The sequence below is a fragment of the Alnus glutinosa genome, chromosome 14, assembly GCF_958979055.1.
Source record: "Alnus glutinosa chromosome 14, dhAlnGlut1.1, whole genome shotgun sequence".
In the NCBI taxonomy this organism is placed as follows: domain Eukaryota; kingdom Viridiplantae; phylum Streptophyta; class Magnoliopsida; order Fagales; family Betulaceae; genus Alnus; species Alnus glutinosa.
The window spans coordinates 18,865,158-18,885,090 of NC_084899.1; the positions used below are offsets into that span (position 1 = coordinate 18,865,158).

General features: G+C 34.2%; 3 protein-coding genes across 3 annotated transcripts; 1 reads left to right on the top strand and 2 right to left on the bottom strand.

The window, feature by feature from the left end:
- Positions 1-1,815: 1,815 nt before the first annotated feature.
- On the bottom strand, positions 1,816-2,673 carry LOC133856770 (uncharacterized). Its single transcript, XM_062291819.1, has one exon. It carries the CDS (start codon positions 2,671-2,673, stop codon positions 1,816-1,818), a length of 858 nt encoding a protein of 285 aa, XP_062147803.1.
- Positions 2,674-10,777: 8,104 nt separating this feature from the next.
- On the top strand, positions 10,778-14,321 carry LOC133856771 (uncharacterized). The gene is made up of 3 exons (XM_062291820.1): positions 10,778-10,868; positions 11,935-13,014; positions 13,063-14,321. Exons 1-3 carry the CDS (start codon positions 10,778-10,780, stop codon positions 14,319-14,321), a joined length of 2,430 nt encoding a protein of 809 aa, XP_062147804.1.
- A 1,750-nt stretch (positions 14,322-16,071) lies between these two features.
- Positions 16,072-17,082, bottom strand: LOC133856772 (two-component response regulator-like APRR1). The gene is made up of 4 exons (XM_062291821.1): positions 16,851-17,082; positions 16,597-16,728; positions 16,376-16,389; positions 16,072-16,203 (listed from the first exon to the last, which is right to left on the bottom strand). The coding sequence occupies exons 1-4, from the start codon at positions 17,080-17,082 to the stop codon at positions 16,072-16,074; spliced, it is 510 nt and encodes a 169-aa protein (XP_062147805.1).
- Between the last annotated feature and the right edge of the window lie 2,851 nt (positions 17,083-19,933).

A 19,933-nucleotide genomic window follows, 5' to 3' on the forward strand; every position in this document is an offset into this window, starting at 1 on the left:
TACTATTAGCTTCCAAAGCACTGATCTCAGCAGCCATGGCATCACGCCATTGAGGATTTTTAACAGCTTGGAAAAAGGATTTTGGCTCAATGTGGGAAGAAACAGAACAACGAAAGTGTTTATAAGAAGGAGAAAGATGAGTATAATCACAGAGGAGATATCATGTTGTATACCTGAAATATAACTTGTAGAACCAACCGGATGAGTAGATTGAGTTACTAAATTGCAATGATATTGCTGCAAATATCCAGGTGTATGCTGAACATGGGTAGAATATCGAACAACAGAATCATAAATTATGATTTAAAGAAGAAGTAGAATCAGAATTGATAGGAATAGAATCAGAAGGAGTAGAATCAGAATTATTGATAGGAATAGATGTATCCGAAATGGGTGTAGGAACAACAAAACATCCATCAGAATTGAATTTCGTAAGTTGAGAAGCAAATGGAAAAATATGCTCATGAAAAACTACATCCCGAGAAACAAAAACAGAATGAGTAGCTAAATCATAGAGTTTATAACCTTTGGAATTAGAGGGATATCCAATGAAATCACAAGGCTTAGCTCTAGCATTAAACTTTGATCTATTTGGGGGTAAGAGTAGAAGAAAAACAGAGACATCCAAAAACCTTTAAGTGTATATAAGAAGGTAATTTGGAAAAGAGTAATTCATAGGGAGATTTATTGGACAGATTAGGAGTAGGTATTCAGTTTATGATATGAACCAAAGTTAAAACACAATCACCCCAAAACTTAAGAGGTAATTGAGATTGGAATCTTAATGCTCGAGCAACATTAAGCAAATGTTGATGTTTACACTCCACAACATAATTTTGTTGTGAAGTTTCAACACAACTCAATTGATGTAAAATACCTTTTGAAGATTAAAATTCAGACATACAAAATTCAGCCCCATGATCAGATCGAATCGCTTTGATTTTAAGCTGAAATTTAGTTTTAACAAAAGTATAAAAGGATTGAAGTAAATTGCGAACTTGAGTTTTAGATTGAAGCAAGTAAACCCAAGTAAAACAACTAAAATCGTCTACAATAGTAAGAAAGAAAGAGCTGCCATTTATTGCTTGAACCAAAAATGGTCCCCAGATATCTACATGAATCAAGTCAAAAATTGAACTTGATATAGAAGAACTAGTTGGAAAACTTAGCCTTCTTTAGCAAGCTAGTGGGCAAACTGTACAAACAGTAGTGGATTTACAAGTAATGGAAGGAAGTACATCATGTAAAAGAGATAATCGAGATTGAGGTAAATGTCCTAAACGTAAATGCCACAGATCGGCATTTATAGTCTTAACAAGACTAGAAACAAAAGCAGTACAAGACAATTCAGGAAAAGATGGAGTAGTTGCCTTGGATGTTTGCAGAAAATGAAATAAGCCACCACGTTGTCTACCCATGCCAATCATCCTCCAAGTGTGCATAAAACAGAAACTAACAATAAAAATAAGACAGCAATGAATAGTCCTAAGCAATTGGCTGGCAGAGATGAGATTGAATGAAAAGGAAGGGACACAAAGAACATTTGTAAGAGTAAGATATTCAAATAGTCTAATAGTGCCAATATGTGTTACTTGAGCAAAGTGACCATTAGGCAGTTTAACTTTTTGAGAGACAATAGCAGTAATGGAAGTAAACAATGTGACAGAGCTAATCATATGATCAGTAGCTTCGGTGTCTATAATCCATGTATGACGAATTTGATGGATTTGAATAAAAGAATTACAAGAAAATACCGAAAACCTCTTATCTAATGGACAAGAAGCATGAGTAAAAGTCTGGATATTACCCGCCATGTTAGAGAAGATATGATCTTTGTGGAGGTGCAGAGGAACTTGCTAGAGTTGGCGAACTGGCAGGAATGTCATGTGGCTTGAGGAGAGCAAGCAATTGACCAAGATTCTGAACCTGATGAGCGGAAGCAGGTCGAGGCTTAGGTTTATAACCCGGAGGATAGCCGTGAAGCTGGTAAAATTTTTCAATAGTGTGACCTAAAAGACCACAGTGAGAACAAAGAGGACGTGGTATGCGAAAATGTGACTGTTTTGGATATGAATTGGAAGAAGAAGGATCAGTCTTAGTGAGGAGAGCTGTTGTGTCATGAACAAAGGAAGAAGAAGCACAAAGTTCTCGCTGCCTCTCTTCTTGAATCACCAAGGAAAACACCTTATTGATAGGTGGAAGAGGATCTATCAGAAGAATCTGACTTCTGATGTTAGCAAAAGACTCGTTTAAGCCCATGAGAAAATGAAATACATACTCTTGGTGATGGTGCTCAACAAGAACCTTCGATCCACCGCAAGAACAATTGGAAACCGAACGAAAACTCAGTAATTCGTCCCAAAGCCTCTTCAATTGAGTATAATAGGCACTGACTGAATTGTTACCTTGAGCAAGAACAAAGATTTTCTTCTGCAGCTGAAAAACTCTGGGACCATTGCTCTGAGAGAATCGTTCTTGAAGATCGGAGCACATAGCAGCAGCTGAATCAATGAAGATCACGCTATTGGCTATCTCAGCAGAGATCGAGTTGAGGATCCACGAGAGGACCATCGTATTGCATTGCGTCCAAGCAGAAATGGAAGGATCGATAGAAGATGGTTTAGGAATGGAACCATCAAGAAAACTGACTTTATTTTTGGCAGTGAAAGCCATCTCCATAGATCGACGCCAAGTGCTGAAATTATCACCGGTCAAAGTTTGAGATACGAGCATCGTGCTGGGATTGTCGCAATTGTGAAGAAAGAACGGACTAGAAGCATTCTCATTGGAAATAGAGAAGGAATAGCAGAAGAATCGTTCATGGTTGAACGCTTTGATACCACTACAGAATCTGAATGTGTAGAGTGAATGTAAGGAAGAAGATGACCTCAGAGAGAGAAAGTGAGACTAAAATCTGATCTCATTCTGTAAACTGAAATATTACAGTAAGGTTTGTATATATACAAACAGGGAAGCGAATAGGATAATTACACGTGTATGAACTAATCTAACAGATTGAACAGAATTACAACTAGATTAAAAACTAATCTAACTAATTTGATATGTATGCTCAATCGGTGCTGCAACTTTCCATGGACAAAATTCATGTGCTGCTAGGCCTTCCTAAAGTAAACCCAAGATTCTCTGTGCTAACTTGTCTCATGGTGACAATTGCTCTCCAAGGCAATTTTTACACGTTCGTTCGGTCCCTTGCAAGGCTGGAGAAAATCGTGTCCTCTTGATCTTAAATGCACTTCTCACGATTTGCTGCCATTTGGAGAAAATGTGCATGCTCAGTCTCGGTGCTTGCCAATTTTGAAGAGAAAACGTGTCTGATATGGAAAGAAACCTTGGCTTGGGTCTCATGCATGCACGGCTGCTGGGACAAAACAAATATAAAACTATGAAAATGCTGCACTGCTCACTCCCAGTCATGTGTATAAGAAAGAAGGAAAAATATATGCTATAGATCAATAGCATTTCAGTTCCCCCAAGGTCAAGACAAAGTATTCTATAATTTGAATCACACTGGCGTTGCACCCTGAGTCTTTTATTAGACAAAATATTATTCCCTCCAAAGACTGTCATTTCCTCTCAATGCCTGCAAAACTCTAAAATATAAAAAATAACAATACTAAAGGTTTAACAAATGCAAATTAAGGGGTCAAAATATACAATATTTGGTACTCATCACTCATCTCTCCTCCCCTCTATGCGAGTGTCTTTCCCTTTTTCCTTATCTTCTCTAGCTTGCTCTACGCCAACTGCGGATTGGAGGATGGAGGAGCTCTAGTACTCCTCCCTTCCACCTCCTCCTCTTTCTCCCCTTTTTTCCAAACCGCGTTCCGCCACTCCGCTCCAACTGGGGATCAGCCGACTTCGTCCTCTTCAGCACCACTAGCATCTGCTACTCCCATTAACTTCGTCCATTCCAACGTACACATGTTCAACACGCGCCACAACGGCGCACGCGCCGCCTCTTCCTTCTCCAATTTATGGTTGTTAAAGATTAATGAAAGAATTTAATTTACTTCTTCCTAATAGCTTAAAGTTTTGATACAAGTGGTGATTTAACATGGTATCACAATTAGAAGTTATGAGTTCGAACCCTGACTCCACAATTCACTTACATTTCAATTAAAATATTCTACGTGTTGAGCCTCACCTATTAAAAGGAAGTTTAAGCCCACATGTGAAGGAGAGTATTAAATAATTAAATTTACCTATTCCTATCAGTTTAAACTTTTGGGGCAATTATTTAACAATGGTTCACGCAGCAGATCGTTGGCTTCCCCCATCTTCTTCCTCACTAGATCTTCAAAACTGGTACCTTATTTTTTACTTTGGAGAACCTCATATCTGGTTGCAGTTCCCATTTTGATGTCCACCAAGCTCTCTCGAGTATTGCCCTTACCGAAAACCGAGGTGAAGCTTTTCTTCTAACGCTTTGATTCAATCTTCTTCTGTACTTGTTCTCTTGTTGTGAAGTGTCTTTTCGCTTGCTAAACTATAGAAGTAGTTTTGTTTTTAGAAGTTCTAGAAGAGGCTTAAGTTCTCCCATTGGCCTGAGTAATTTAATTATTTGATAGATTTTTAATAGTTGTAGGTTTTATTGAACTCATTTTTAGTTGTTTTGAGATTTTATTTCTAATTGTTTTGAGGCTTTATTTAAGTTGTTCATCCTTTATTTTATTTCTTATGTTGTAATTTCTATTTTCTCTCTCCTAAATTGAATAAAAAGAAACCCTGTCCTGAATTGAAAAAAAAAAAAGGTTTACAAGCTGTCGAAACTTGAAAGAAAAGTTCAAAGGCATTTTTTTCAATTGCCAATGGGAGGTAGTAAGCAATCGTCATCTTCTACGATCTCCTCTCTCTCTCTCGATACCTTATATCAAAATATTCCAAGATGTTCTTATGAGAGTGAGAGAAAAAGGAAAAAAAAAAATCGGAGAGAAAGGGGGAGGGGAAGAATATACATACCGAAAGCCCCAAATCAGCGTTAAAAATTGCCCCCTTTCAAGCTCAATATAAAACGTCCAAAAGAATTTTGTGCCAAACTTAAAGCCACTTAAATAATTTCAACACACAACATGGGCTTCATTCCAGACTTCCTGCTATATATACTTGAACAAATTTTGATACTTCTTTCAATACCAAGATAAAATCGAAAGTGAGAACAAAAGATTTAGGCCTTCTTACTCCTATTAACCAAGTTCTTGGAAATGTCAATGATAAGAACTCTAACAACGGAACTCCACATTGCATGGTGAACTCAAATATACCCATGGGGACACAGAAAAATTAGTATTGTGCAAATTATCCTGATTCCTCTATTCATCTATGTCTTAAATAGAAAATATGTGCACAGGATGTGCCTTATCCTGATTCATGTACCTCACATAATGCATGTGACACCTTAAGTTTAACATCATAATCTCCAATACTCGAACAAATTCTGTATACTGATATATATATATATATATATATATATATATATATATATATATATATATATATATATATATATATATATATATATATATATATATATATAATTTGAATTTTTGGAAGAAATAAGAAACAGTTACAGAGAAGCATAGTATCAAGGTAATACTGACGATACATGTGCCCTCATAGATGATCATATGCCAACTAATGTTACGTCCCTCAATGAATCCACACTTCATTGATAGGTCTGTTTTCTATACAAAACATAAAATGCTTGTTGTTTATTATATGGCTAGATTTTGCAGTAAACTAACTACATTCACATAATGTTTTTTAGGTCTTCAAATACGAAACAGAGAAAAACTAAGAAATAGAGAAATACGAAAAGCAGACAGAGAGAGAGAGAGAGAGCGCGCGCGTGCATGAGAGAAAGAAAAGGAAAACATCATCATAAAAAAAAAACCTAATCAGAGAGAGAGGAGAAGAATATACATACCAAAAGGCGAAAGCCCCAAATCAGCGTTTAAAATTGCCTCCTTTCAATTCTGCCGCAAGGACAAAAATAAAAAACAGAGAAATATGAAAACCAGAGAGAGAGAGAGCGTGCGTTAGAGAAAGAAAAGGAAAACAGAAGATGAAAGAAGAGACAATAGCGGAGAAGAAGAAAGAGAAGAGAAAAAGAACATAAGAGAAAGAAAGAGAGGGAGAGGGAGCGTCTGTGAGAGTTAAGAGAGAGAAGGGTGAGACGGGGAAGGAAACGTTTCCCTTGTTTAAGTCAACATTTTGTTTTCATTGAAACACATAAATCACAATAGACGCACGATTCAGCCTTTCAAAATAATTGGTTCATGCCACATGTATAGAATTTAGGTTCTCTCTAATACAGAACTCAACTTTTATATATAGCTCATAACCTGCACAATGCACGGGATTATTAATTATAATTTAATTTTGAAACTTAAAAAAAAAATCTTCATTGCACATAGAATACTCCATGAATATATAAATCACATAAAATTTTACTATTAAAAGAACCATAATTTTAGTTTTAATCCATATAAATTAAAACATTTAAAATATTCCTAGATGTGTAGTTTAAATTGAAAAGAAATGTAAAGAGTAAAAAGTAGCAAGAGAAAATCCCGAATTCTGATTATCAAAGCATTAATAGTAGGATTAATAGTAAGAATCTCTGATATTGCTAGTGTGATACGTATTACGTTTTTTAATTTTATTTTTTTTAGTGCGTATCACATAGGACTTTGTGTACAACGTGTGTGCAAGAAACATTTCTCTAAATTAAAACATGTTAAAATCTTTGTTCCCATAGGTGTAGTTTAGAATGAAAATGAGTATGAAGAAAAATAGTAAGAAGAAAACCATGATTTTGATTACTAAAGCATAAAATAGAAAATTAGCGTGAATTATTTATATCGTCAGTGTGATAATTCTCACCACTTAATGCTATAATGACACTTAATGGTATAATGCGAAAAAGTCTTTATTTTGGTCTCATGAAGATTCACATTATGATCTTTTCATTAAAGCACAATAAATTTATTAAAATAATGACAAAACCTGTTCAACCTTTAAAATTCATTGGTTTTTTACTTAAAAGACCGGTTTAGTGTTTAAAAATGATGGGTTCACTCCCAGTGTCACAATTCTAGGCTAACTCTAAGTTAAAACTCGGCTTATATATATATAAGAAAAAGTTTTTAATTTTATATATTTTTTTAAAAATTCTCATCACTTAATGCTATAATGACAATTAATGCTATAATGCGAAAAAAGTCTTTATTTTGGTCTCATGAAGATTCACACCTATGATCTTTTCATTAAGTACAATAAATTAATTAAAATCATGACAAAACCAGTTCAACCTTTAAAATTCACCGGTTTTTTACTTAAAAGACCAATTTAGTGTTTAAAAATGAAGGGTTCACGCCACGTGTCACAATTCTAGCCCAACTCTAAGTTAGAACTCGGCTTTTATATATATATATATATATATATAAATATATGATATGATAAAGAAAAGTTTTTAATTTTATATTTTTAAAAAAATATTCTCACCACTTAATGCTATAATTGTTAGGGAAGAAATCCGATTCTGCCCAATGGGCCAAGATTGTGGCCCATTAAGACTTGCCAAGACTGTCATATCCAAAGGACTTGGTAATTTGCCGTCACTATATAAAGATCAAGGAGGGTTAAAAGCCGATCTCAAGACGGTTAAAGACCGACTTGGCAACTTATGACGACCATGAAGGAAGTCCCACGACTCCACGATCTCAAGTCGGTTAAAGACCGACTTGGTAACGATCGTGGAGAATATATCTCAATCCCATGATCCGCACAAATGGGAGGTGCCCCTACGATCTAAAGCTGGTTGAGGGTTGACTCCGCGATCTTTGCGGAGTTCGAACCACGACGCTACGATCTCAAGTCGGTTAAAGACCGACTCGGCAACGATCGTGGAGAGTACACCTCAATCCCATGATCCGAGTAGTCATCAAGCACTCCGGATCTGACACGTGGTCCAATGGAAAAGCCGGACCATTCTCGACATTCCCATTATAAATACTTCACAACTAGACAGGTATTTTTTAGATTGTTCACTGCGATTAAGAGTAATATACACTTGAGATAATACTGACAAAAGCATCGGAGTGGGATTGTCGGACTCCCCCCGACGTAGCTTTCTCTCTTGCAGGATAGAGGAGATAGGCTCATCCGGTTCGCCAACAACCATACCAGAATCTGTTCTAACAATAATGACACTTAATGCTGTAATGTGAAAAAGTCTTTATTTTGGTCTTATGAAGATTCACACCCATGATTTTTTCATTAAAGCACAATAAATTAGTTAAAATCATGACAAAACCGGTTCAACCTTTAAAATTTATCGGTCTTTTACTTAAAAGACCGGTTCAGTGTTTAAAGCTTATATATATATATATATATATATGATATGATGTTATCAAAGAGAACCATTTAGCCCCAACTACAACAAATAAATTGGATTGAAAAGGAAAAAACTCTTTACCTTGCACCTTCAACTAGTTTTTCTCTCTTTCTCATGCATTAAGGCTCCATTTGTTTTAGCGTAAAATGATTTTTAGAAAATATTTTTCATATTTTTCGGTGTTTGGTGCAACATAAATTTTTTAGTCAAACCGAAAACATTTTGCTTTGACGAGGAAAGTGTCTTTAATTTCCGTAAAATTGGTTCGCTTTTTGAAAACTGTAAACCATTTTTTGAGTTTGAGCTTCCCCTTCCCAAATTGTCAAAGTTTGCCAAATCGTCATCGCTGGTTGCCAAAAGTCTGCGTCCGTTTTTTCGTCGTCGCTCATTTTCCATACGAACCAAAGGTAGAATAATATTTTGAGGGAAATCATTTTCTCTGAAAAATAATTTTGTTAAAATATTTTCTAACGAAAAAAATTTTACGCATAATTTTTTCCTTATTTCTATGATGTGCTAATTCTTCTCTAAGTGTGTTCTCTGTGATTATTTTTATTTTTTTATTTTTTTTTTATTTTTTATTTTTTTTAAAAAACAAATGTTGGCAAAAACCGCATGGTCAATCACTATATATTGTAGAGTATGGGCGGAGGGAAAAGCGCTCCCCCCCCCCCCCAATTTTCTGTTACCCTCTACAGAAGTCCCCCGGATGCTGTGGTTGCCCACTCTCAACCACTCATCTAGGGCCATCGTAAATGGTGGCAAACCCCCCCCCCCCCCCCCCCCCCCAATTTTCTGTTACCCTCTACAAAAGTCCCCCGAATGCTCTGGTTGCCCACCCCCAACTACTCATCTAGGGCCATCGTCAATGACGGCAAACATTTTTCAAGAGAGCCAGGATTCAGTACATTTTTGTATTTTAATTTCTTGTTTCATTGTTTGTTGAGAGTTTTAGAGATTTAATGATAAAGGAGAAGGAAGACAACGGTGACGTAGTTGGTTCAATTTAGTTATTTGACCGTATCAAATGATGCGTTTTATAAAGGTCGACTTAACATAAATACAAACGTAGAAACGCTGGGTTTATTTGTTAAGTGACTCGTTTTGGCTACTGTAACGCCAAAGTTTTTTTTCCAGAGTAAATGCCGACTTAACTTATGTTTAATATTCTGTTCAAAAATACCAACATAAAAATAAAAAGCTCTAATTTTTTTTAGAAGTAGAAAACCTTTATATAAATACATGGGGTCGCTTGGTACAGAGTTTTGTTGTGATTTTTTTTGTTTGAATGGTAATAAGAAGTGATTGATATGATATAAAGTAAAAAAAAATGAGGTTGAAATTTTCATAAGAGAAAAGTGAAAAAAATTATTTGCTAATAGTTTTGAAAAGAAATTAATTATTATTTTTTTGAAAAAATGAAAATAAGAGGGGGATCGAGATAGTAGCCAACCGAGACCTTACTGAACATGAGTTGTGATTTGCCTACAACTTATTGCCATAGTCTGAAAAATTGAATGAGAAAGAGCTCATCATCTCATCAAGTCTCACTACAAAAAATTTACTCATTAGCGTTAACACTTAGTGGACGCTAAAAGTCCAAAAGTCGACGCTAATGAGTATTAGTGTCGACTTTTGGACACTAATAAGTTGACCAGGGGCGGAGGCACGTTTGTTCAAAGCCCTCAAATTTTTTTTTTTTTTTTTTGCTAAGCATTGGCCCCTGCAAAAATAGAATCAGGCCCCCCCTAAAAAAACTCTACTCTAACTACAAATATAATTTTTTTCCTTGTTTTTTTTCCTTGTTTTTTTTTTTTTTAAATATATATATATATAACCCTGCAAATCCACAGCAAGCACAACAGATTTAAAAGGAAAAAAAAATAGCAAATCCTCCTCAACACGGCAATCCAACCTGGCAATATCAATCAAAAAATTAAAAAATACACTGCACAAGGAAAAAAAAAAAAGAGGCAAAATTAACTTTTCAATAACTCAAATTTCACTCAACCTCGTTCTCACATTCAACCCTAAGTGAAAAGAAAAGAAAAACACAGCTTCAAAATACCGAAGGCTCGAGAGAACTGAGAGAGCTGAGATTGAGATTTGAAAAGAACAACTTTGGAGGAAACACCGTCAGCCGTCCAAGGTCCACGCACCACCGGTCCACCAGCAGGTCCAGCCGTCCAGCACTGTGAGTTATTTGCTAGATCTCACTTCCGTAGGCTATTTCAGTATTTTGCAATTTTTGCTTTAAAATTTGGGGCTTTTCTATGAACAAAAAGAAGAAGAAGAATAGAGTGTAGAGAAAACTAGAGAAGTGAGGAAGTAAAAGGAGACGAGGAGACGGACTGACGGAGGATGGGAGGAGTGAACTGTGAAACTGAAACTGAAGGTTGTGATCGTGCATCTGTGAAATTTGATTTGCTTGAAAGCTTGAAGCATTTGTGCGGTTGTGCCTTTTTGTGTTGAGTGGTTGACACTGCATTGGGGAGAGCAAAATTATTAAAGGCAGAAAGTGAGAAGCCAAGAAGCCAGAAGAAGGTCCTAGAAATAAGAAACTGGAAGTGAATACCGTGGGTCTGGGTGGGTCATGAGTGAATCAATGAGTAATGGGTTATTGGGCTTCAAAACCACTTTTTGATAAATTGTCTTTGACTCTTTGTGAATTTGTCCTTTTGTTCAATCACTTGGATAGTTGGATGAGTGCAGAGTGGTGCTATTCGTGGGACCATCAACCTTTGGTGGGGAGAAAATTAATTGAAGATTAAATGTACATTGGGAAGAGAATTAATCAATGACCTTTTCTTAAAAAAAAAAAAATTAGGAATCAAATTATTTAAAATTTCAAATGTGATTATGTTATTAATATGATAAATAATCAATTAATCAAATATGTTTTGTTAGTATTTGTTTTTTATTGATAAAATTTTTTATATGTTTTTATTATTTAATTTGTTTTTTTTTTTTCAGTATTTAGTCTAGATTGAATTCTTAAGAAACTTACAAAATAAATACACAAAAAAAGGAACTAACTACGCCTTCTTTTTTTTCTTTCTTTTTTTTTCTTTTTTAATTGTGTTCCATCACTTATTCTTCTAATTTATTATTTTTTTATTGGTTTGCAGCGTTCAGTTAGCACACTATTATCTTTAATTTGTCTTCAAGAAATCCTTCAAACTCAAGATAACGTTGATTCACTGAAAGGTACTCTTTTTTTTTTTTTTATGCTCTATTAACTGTGCTTAATTTATTTGTCAATTAGTTTATATTTTTTCTTGTTTGCTATTTTGATGGGTTATTTGATTTGGTTAATTATTCATTGCTTTTTGCCTTTTTCAATTGTTAATGCTAATAAGAATTATTATAATTAAAAAATTCTAACAAAGATCTTATATTTTTAGGGGTACTTTTCGGTTAATTTATTAATCTATAAATTTTTTTTACAGCTTAAAAAAATATGAGCAAACCAAAAACAATCGATTCATTCTTTAAGAAAAAGAATGCGAGTCATTCAGAGGTTGATAGTGATACACTTTTAAATAGACCGTTAGCAACGGATCTTAATGAGCGGCCTTCTAAATGTCCAAGAATCCTTCCTGAAGAAATTGATGCCACCACTTTGCAACGTGATCCAGGGAAACGTCCGCAAATATGGGAATATCCTGTAAACTTACAAGATGAAATGCGGCGTGCTTATCTTAGAGCTGGCCCATGTCAACCTATTCTTTTACCTACAGAATATCCACCTTCAGGACCGGAGAATCATCGTCGTCGATTTCAAGCTTCTTGGTTTCAGACATACTCAAGTTGGTTGGAGTATTCGGAATCAAAGGATGCCATCTTCTGTCATCCATGTTACATTTTTGCTAAGAAATCAACAGGCCGTCCAGGATCAGATGCATTTACAGTGAAAGGTTTTAGGAATTGGAAAAAGGTGAACGATGGAATGAATTGTCCTTTAATGGGACATGTGGGGACAGATCCAAATTCACCACATAAAATTGCTGTGAAATGTTGTGAAGATTTGAAGAATTATTCACAGCATATTGGGAAGTTGATTGAAAAGCAGTCATCACAAGAAATAGAGAATAATCGATTGCGGCTCAAAACCTCAATAGATAGTGTTAGATGGCTAGCATTCCAAGCATGTGCATTTAGAGGTCATGATGAAAGCTCCGACTCAAAAAATCAAGGTAACTTCATTGAATTGATAAAGTTATTAGCAACTTTTAATGATAAAGTTGATGGAGTTGTGTTGACAAATGCTCCACGGAATGCCAAATATACATCACCCCAAATTCAAAAAGAAATTTTGCATATCTTTGCAACTAAAGTGCGAGATGTAATTCGCAAAGAAATTGGGGATGCTAAATTTTGCATTCTTGTTGATGAAGCTCGGGATGAGTCAAAAAGGGAGCAAATGACAATCATTTTGAGATTTGTTGATAAAGATGGTTTTATTCGAGAGAGATTCTTTCATATTGTCCATGTCAAAGATACTACTGCATTAACTTTAAAAAAGAAGATATGTGATGTCCTTTCTTGTAACGACCTCAAAATTCAGAATATTCGAGGTCAGGGATATGATGGAGGTAGTAATATGCGTGGTGAATGGAATGGGTTACAAGCTTTATTTCTTAGAGAATGTCCATATGCATATTATGTGCATTGCTTTGCTCATAAGTTACAATTAGCTTTGGTTGCAGCATCTAGAGAAGCAAAATCTGTTCATCAGTTCTTTGAGAATTTGAATTTTATTATCAACATCGTTGTTGGTTCTTCAAAACGCAATGATGAATTGCAATCTGCTCAAGTTGCTGAGATTGAAAGTATGATTGCTTCTAATGAAATCGAGACTGGAAGGGGGGCAAATCAAATTGGTACTTTGCAACGACCTGGAGATACTCGATGGTCTTCTCATTTTAATTCTGTTTCTAGCATGATAAGAATGTTTCGTGCAACTTGTTCAGTTCTTGACACTATCTCAAAGGAAGGAACCAACTATTCTCAACGCGGTGATGCTGAAGCGGCTTATATGGTATTAACATCATTTGAATTTGTTTTGATATTGCATTTGATGAAAGAGATTATGGGATATACGCATTGTCTTTGTCAAGCTTTGCAACAAAATTCTCAAGACATTTTAAATGCCATGAAAGTGGTTTCTACTACAAAATCACTTCTTCAGAATTTGAGAAATGAAGAGTGGGAGCCTTTCCTTCATACTGTTAAATCATTTTGTGAAAAAAATGAAATAGATGTTCCTGATATGAATACTCGTTACACTAGAGCTCGAGGTAGATCATGTCGCCAAAATGAAGAATCTTCCATGACAATGGAGCATCATTTTAGAATTGATGTGTTTATTGCTGCAAGAGACTTCCAATTACAAGAACTGGATAATAGATTTAGTGAGCATGCAGTGGAACTTCTTTGTCTTAGTGCCGCTTTAAGCCCTTTAGATGCATACAAATCATTTAAGATTGATGATATATGTAGCTTAGTTGAGAAGTTCTATCCTCAAGATTTTACTGAGCAAGAGAAAATGATTTTGAGATTTCAATTGGATCATTATAAGCTTGATGTGCCAAAACATTCAGATTTTCAGAATATGTCCACTTTATCTGAGTTGTGCAGAGGATTAGCAATTTCAGGAAAATCGAAGATTTATAATTTGATTGACAGGTTGATTCGTCTAGTGTTGACTCTCCCTGTTTCTACTGCTACTACTGAACGAGCCTTTTCTGCCATGAAACTTGTAAAAACTAGATTACGTAGTAGAATGGAAGATGAGTTTCTAGCAGATAATTTGGTAGTTTATATCGAGAAAGAAATTGCTAAGGATTTCACGACAGAGATGATAATTGATGAATTTTATTCCATGAAAGATCGTCGACGTTGAGCACAATTCGAAGGAGATATGAAGTTCCTTTTTGGATTTTTTTTGTTTTGTACATGTCTATTAACTAGAAAGCTTTTGTATTTGAAAGTAAAGTTATTTTTAAGACTTGTATACAGTTATAACTTATGTTTTAGTATGAAGTTAAATTTAACTGTTTAAGACTTGTTTTGTTTTATTTTACAAGCGGGCGCACATATAAAATGACTATATATACATATTTATTTATTTAAGTTCGGCCCCCCCACCAATTAATTCCTGGCTCCGCCCCTGAAGTTGACGCTAAAAGCCCAACGCTGATGCTCATCAACCAATCATCAGCATCAACTTAATGGTTGACGCTGATGATAGACTATTATGTCGACACTAATACTATATGCGGTTGACGCTAAAACCTATACCACATATACCATGAGTCGACGCTGATACACTAAAAATAAAAAATAAAAATAAATAAATAATAAACCATTAGCGTCGACTTTGTTGACGCTAATACCCTAAAAATTAAATATTTTTAATAATATATATATATATATATATATATATATATATATATATATATATATATATATATATATATATATATATATATATATATTATTATTATTATTATTATTAAAAGGCCATTAGAGTCGACTGGGTCAACGCTAATACCCTACAAAAAATTTATTTTTTTTAATATGCCATTAGTAGTTTATACATATATTTCGTAATTTATACACAAGAAAGAAAATGATAAAACATACAAATAGATGGGGAACTTAATACAATTCAAGCTTACTTAGAAGCAAACCATAATCCAACACAATATATTTACTTTAGTAGCTTAAAATATATATATAAGGTTGGAAAATGTTTTTGTTTCTTGGCACTCTCTAATATGTCTTAGTAATTTACAAAGTGCAAACAGAGAACCGAATAACATAAAATTAGCCACTTTGCATTCCTTTTAGTTACTTAAAAGTTGAATTCCTTTCGTTTAACATTGTTGGGCAGCACAGATCCCCCCATTCCTTTCATTTCGTCCCATTAGGTTGTACTAATCCAAACTCTCATATACAGTATAGATTATCAACTGAAATTTGAGAAAAATGAGCATTTTTGTCCAACCATACCATTAAGTCATTTGAATAATTTAACCACGACCTTAGTTCATCATCATTGCCAATACAGCTAATCAAAGAAAATTTAACATCACTCACGTTCAACTTTGAATATTGATCAGCCAACAATAAATCCTGATGGTCTGAAGGACCATGTCAACCAACCTAAGAAAGGATAAGACAAAAATCATACAAAAAGTTAGCCAAAAATGATAGAATCTTGATTCTGACAGCATCAAAATGATTACACGCGTTGCAGTATACCAACAAATTTCCTAGTGTTCATTAATTATTTCTTCAAATATTTCTTTGTTTTCTTGTGTGTGTGTGGTGGGTGGGTGAGGGTATATTTAAGCCTATTGCTGTGATACCAAGCCCGATAATAATACCAAAAAAATAAACTAATGTTCAGAAACCAGATTTTGAAAAAGCAATAAGTAAACCTGTAAAGTAGATCTCGAATTGATACAGTCAATCACAATTTATATACATTCCATTGTCATTAGGGCCAACCATTGTCACAATTCACAAATCAATTAATTCATAATGCAGATCGAGGTGATCTTATAATTTTGAGAACCAAATTCCAAGCCTATAGTACACTCACCTCATCTTCCTGATGGGTTGACAATTCCATCTCAGGATTGGTGCTAGCTCCTGTGAGACTTGTCATTTGTGTCATCCGAGAACAAAGTAGCAATATTGTTTGTATTAGCATCACTAGGGTCCAAGGCCACCAAATCAAATTCATAGTTCAAAATGTTCTTCTCAGCAAGTCCAAGCTGCCAACATAATCATATGAATGAACATTTCAATATTGATCTAGGGAGAGATAAGCTAGCTATGAGTAAAACTTTTGAGAAAGTGTACTAGTGATATCTAGCACAAGAAGGTGGTCACTTGAATGGAAAAGTGATATACATGGACAAGCACCTATGCATTCTTCCTAGTTACTGAAAAGCCATGAGCTACAGAATAAGAGCCTCATATAAAGATGTTAACAGTCTAAGATTGTATCATTTTCTATCTGTACCATAAAGGATCACTCCTGCTCTTTGCATTTGCTGTGTATATAAAAATTCCCAGCATTTATTAGTGACTATCAATTTTATGTGGACATGCATCTAGGTTGTGGGCAAAAAAGGCATATGAACAAAGAGTCATGTAAAACAAACCATGTGCTTTCTTCTCTGCATGTGTCCACAGGTTCAATAGCTCATTCGTGCGTAAAGGCTTTACAAGATAGTCCGCTGCTCCAAGCCTCAAGCACTTGACAACAACAGGGACCTCGTCTTGTGCCGACATCACTTATCAGAACAAAGACAAACTTAAATAAGGATGATGAGGATCTAATTTACCATGAAGATTGAAGAGAGAAACTTATTATCAAGGAATGCATGTGCTAGTAATAAAAATGAGACAAACTTACTGAACACGGGAATGCACCGGTGTAACTCTTTATCCTGATTGATGTACTTCAACATCTTCATGCCTTTGGCCAATGGAAGGTCAAGTTCAGCTAGTATTAAATCTATATTAGGTCCTGCATTCAGTGCATCAATCACCTGTCTAGCTGACCTCACCGGAGTCACTGCAAAGCAAATAAATCCAGAGTTGTCATTAATATCCTCTCCCAAAATATAAGAAACAGAAAGTTGCATTAGAAGATGAAGGAAACCCTGTAATTGGATGACAAGAGTATCTCATACTACATAATTGACAAAAAGCAATAAATTCTATCAAAGTTTTACTCCACATAGGCCAGATCCCATACAATTGCTTTGAAACAAGAATCAGAGAGTTTATATGTGCACTTATTGAAAAGCAAACCATGTGCTAAGAATTTTTTTAATTGGGATGAATAACAATGTGCTAAGCATTGTTACAGCTTAAATCCAAGCAAGACTTATAGGCCTTTACTTAAATTGCATTGGCCTTTATTTTTAGGAAATCATAAAGTTTAACATCAAGGTTGGAAATTCAATTGATTCATATCAAGAAGTATTTGACTTCAAGATAGTAAAAGGAGAACATAACAAATGGAAAAGTAATACCCACAAAATGAATTATACTGTCATTCGTTGCTTGTTTCTATGGAGTCGCCTTTCAAATTCATCTTTTAGCCATTTAAACCTTTAGAGAAGCTGAATTTTTAGTACAGATGATGGCATCTAAAACTTGTTTCCTGGTGCCATGTTTTGTATCAATCACCATCAAAATTTATTATCTAACAGGATTTGAGAATCTGCCTTGTTAACGGTGCTGGAGATCGGTGGTGAGCGGTAGTACGGCTGTTGAAGGAAAAGAGAGAGCGTGAGAGAGAGATGTGAGAGTAGACTAGAGAGAGAGAGAGCGTGAGAGAGAGATTTCTGAAAATGCCAAAGAAAACCTAGCCTCTGAAATATGATAAAAATTTCGTCTGAAAAAATTCCATAGTGCCAAGAATGAGTATCAGCGTCGACTATTATAAGTCAACGCTAATACTAATACTATCAGCGTCAACTATTATTAGTCGACGCTGATACTCATACTATTAGCGTTGACTAATAGTAGTCAACACTAATAGTGAATAAAACCTATTAATTTATGCAATTTAAAATTTGTATAAACCAAATAAAATTTTAACATATATATTTAATAATAAAATCTTATTAAAATTTTTGAAAAATAAAACTTATAAAAAAAATCATATTCAATATACATACACTATATATAGGGAAAAATATAAAATATATATACTTCATTTTTATTTTCGATCGAACTCTTTAGATCTTGCATTATCCTTATGAACTAGTTTGATCGATCAATTGATCAATTGATCATATCACAATCGATCGGATTTTCAATCGAACCTTCAATTGTGTCAAATTCAATCGATCATTCGATTGTATCACAATTGATCAAACTAATGTGTAAGGATCGATCAGTTTGATCTTATCATTATCGATCAGACTAATGATCAATTCTTCATTCGATCATACTAATGTATAAGGATAATACAAAATTAAAAAAGTTTAATCGATTAGACTAATGCACTAGGAACAATCAGACGTTCAATCAAACCTTAAATTATGTCAAGTTCGATCAGTCCTAAATAAGATCATGATTTATTTGATTTTACAATGATCGAACTAATGCATTAGTATCGATTGGATCTTGGATCAAACCTTTAATCGTGTCAAGTTTGATTGATCATTCAATTGATTACGATCAATTAGATTAATCTTATAATGATTAATCGGACTAATACACAAGTATAAATAATACAAAATCCATATAGTTTGATCGATAAGACTAATGCACTATGATAGATAGGATGTTCGATGGAGCCTTCAATTGTGTCAAATTCAATCGATCAAACTGATTCGTGAGGATTAATCAGATTGATCTTATCTTTATTGATCAGATTAATGCACAATGTTTTGCCACCCCTTGTTTTGTTTTATTTTTTTTATTTTATATATATATATATATATATATATATATATATATATATATATATATATATATATATTTCTTATTTTCCTCATGTTTATGTTTTTTTATGAGACATATGACCACATGGCAGGTTTTGATTGGTTTGACATGAAATTCCATTTTTGATACAAAATAAAACCTAGCTATAAAAAAATAAAGTCGTTAAAACCCAAAGATTAAAATGGCATTTAACCCAACAAATTAAAATTAAAAAAATAGAAAAACTTTACTAATAATATAAAAGAAGTATTTTTTCTATAGGTTTCAAATTTATTTTTTAATTTTTTTTAAAAAAGTTCAATATGTTTATATGATTTTTTTTTTGTTATATAGGATCATTAGTGTCGACCTAAAATGGACGCTGATAAGATGTTATCAGTGTTGACACGTAAGAGTGGACGCTGATAACCTATTATTAGCGTTGACTTTTAGGTCGACACTGATAATTTTCAATTTTTTCAAAAACAAAATAATTTTTTTATACATGGTCATTAGCGTCGACCTAAAGTGGACACTGATAATAGGTTATTAGCGCCAACTTGCAGGCGTCGACGCTGATAACCTATTATTAGCATCGACTGAAGCTTTTCAATTTTTCAAAAAAAAAAAAAAAAAAAAAATTATACATAGTCATTAGTGTCGACCTATAGTGGACGCTGATAATGTATTATCAGCATCCAATTTTTGGTCGACGCTGATGCTTTTCAATTTTTTCATAAAAAAATTAATTTTTTTATATAGGAGCATTAGCGTCGACACTAGAGTCAACGCTAATGACCTATTATCAGCGTCGACACATATAAGTCGTCGCTAATAATAGGTTATCAATGTCTACATTTAATGTCGATCCTGAAAGTTATTTATTATCGTCGAAGAAAGTGGATGCTAATACTGAAATGTTGTTGCTATTTCTCAACCCACGCGAGGCAAAATTTTCCGCTAGGTTATTAGCAACGACACATTAGCATTGACACCAAAGTTTACGCTAATAGTGCATTTTTTTAGACAATTAGCGTCAACTAAGGGGTCGACGCT

Coding starts and splice junctions, on each gene's coding strand:
- LOC133856771 (XM_062291820.1), top strand. CDS start 10,778: ATGGGAGGAGTGAACTGTGAAACTGAAACTGAAGGTTGTGATCGTGCA. Junction 10,869..11,934: donor AAGCTTGAAGCATTTGTGCG/GTTGTGCCTTTT, acceptor CGAGTCATTCAG/AGGTTGATAGTGATACACTT. Junction 13,015..13,062: donor TCAGGGATATGATGGAGGTA/GTAATATGCGTG, acceptor TATTTCTTAGAG/AATGTCCATATGCATATTAT.
- LOC133856770 (XM_062291819.1), bottom strand. CDS start 2,673: ATGGCTTTCACTGCCAAAAATAAAGTCAGTTTTCTTGATGGTTCCATT.
- LOC133856772 (XM_062291821.1), bottom strand. CDS start 17,082: ATGCAACTTTCTGTTTCTTATATTTTGGGAGAGGATATTAATGACAAC. Junction 16,729..16,850: donor CCGGTGCATTCCCGTGTTCA/GTAAGTTTGTCT, acceptor TGTTCTGATAAG/TGATGTCGGCACAAGACGAG.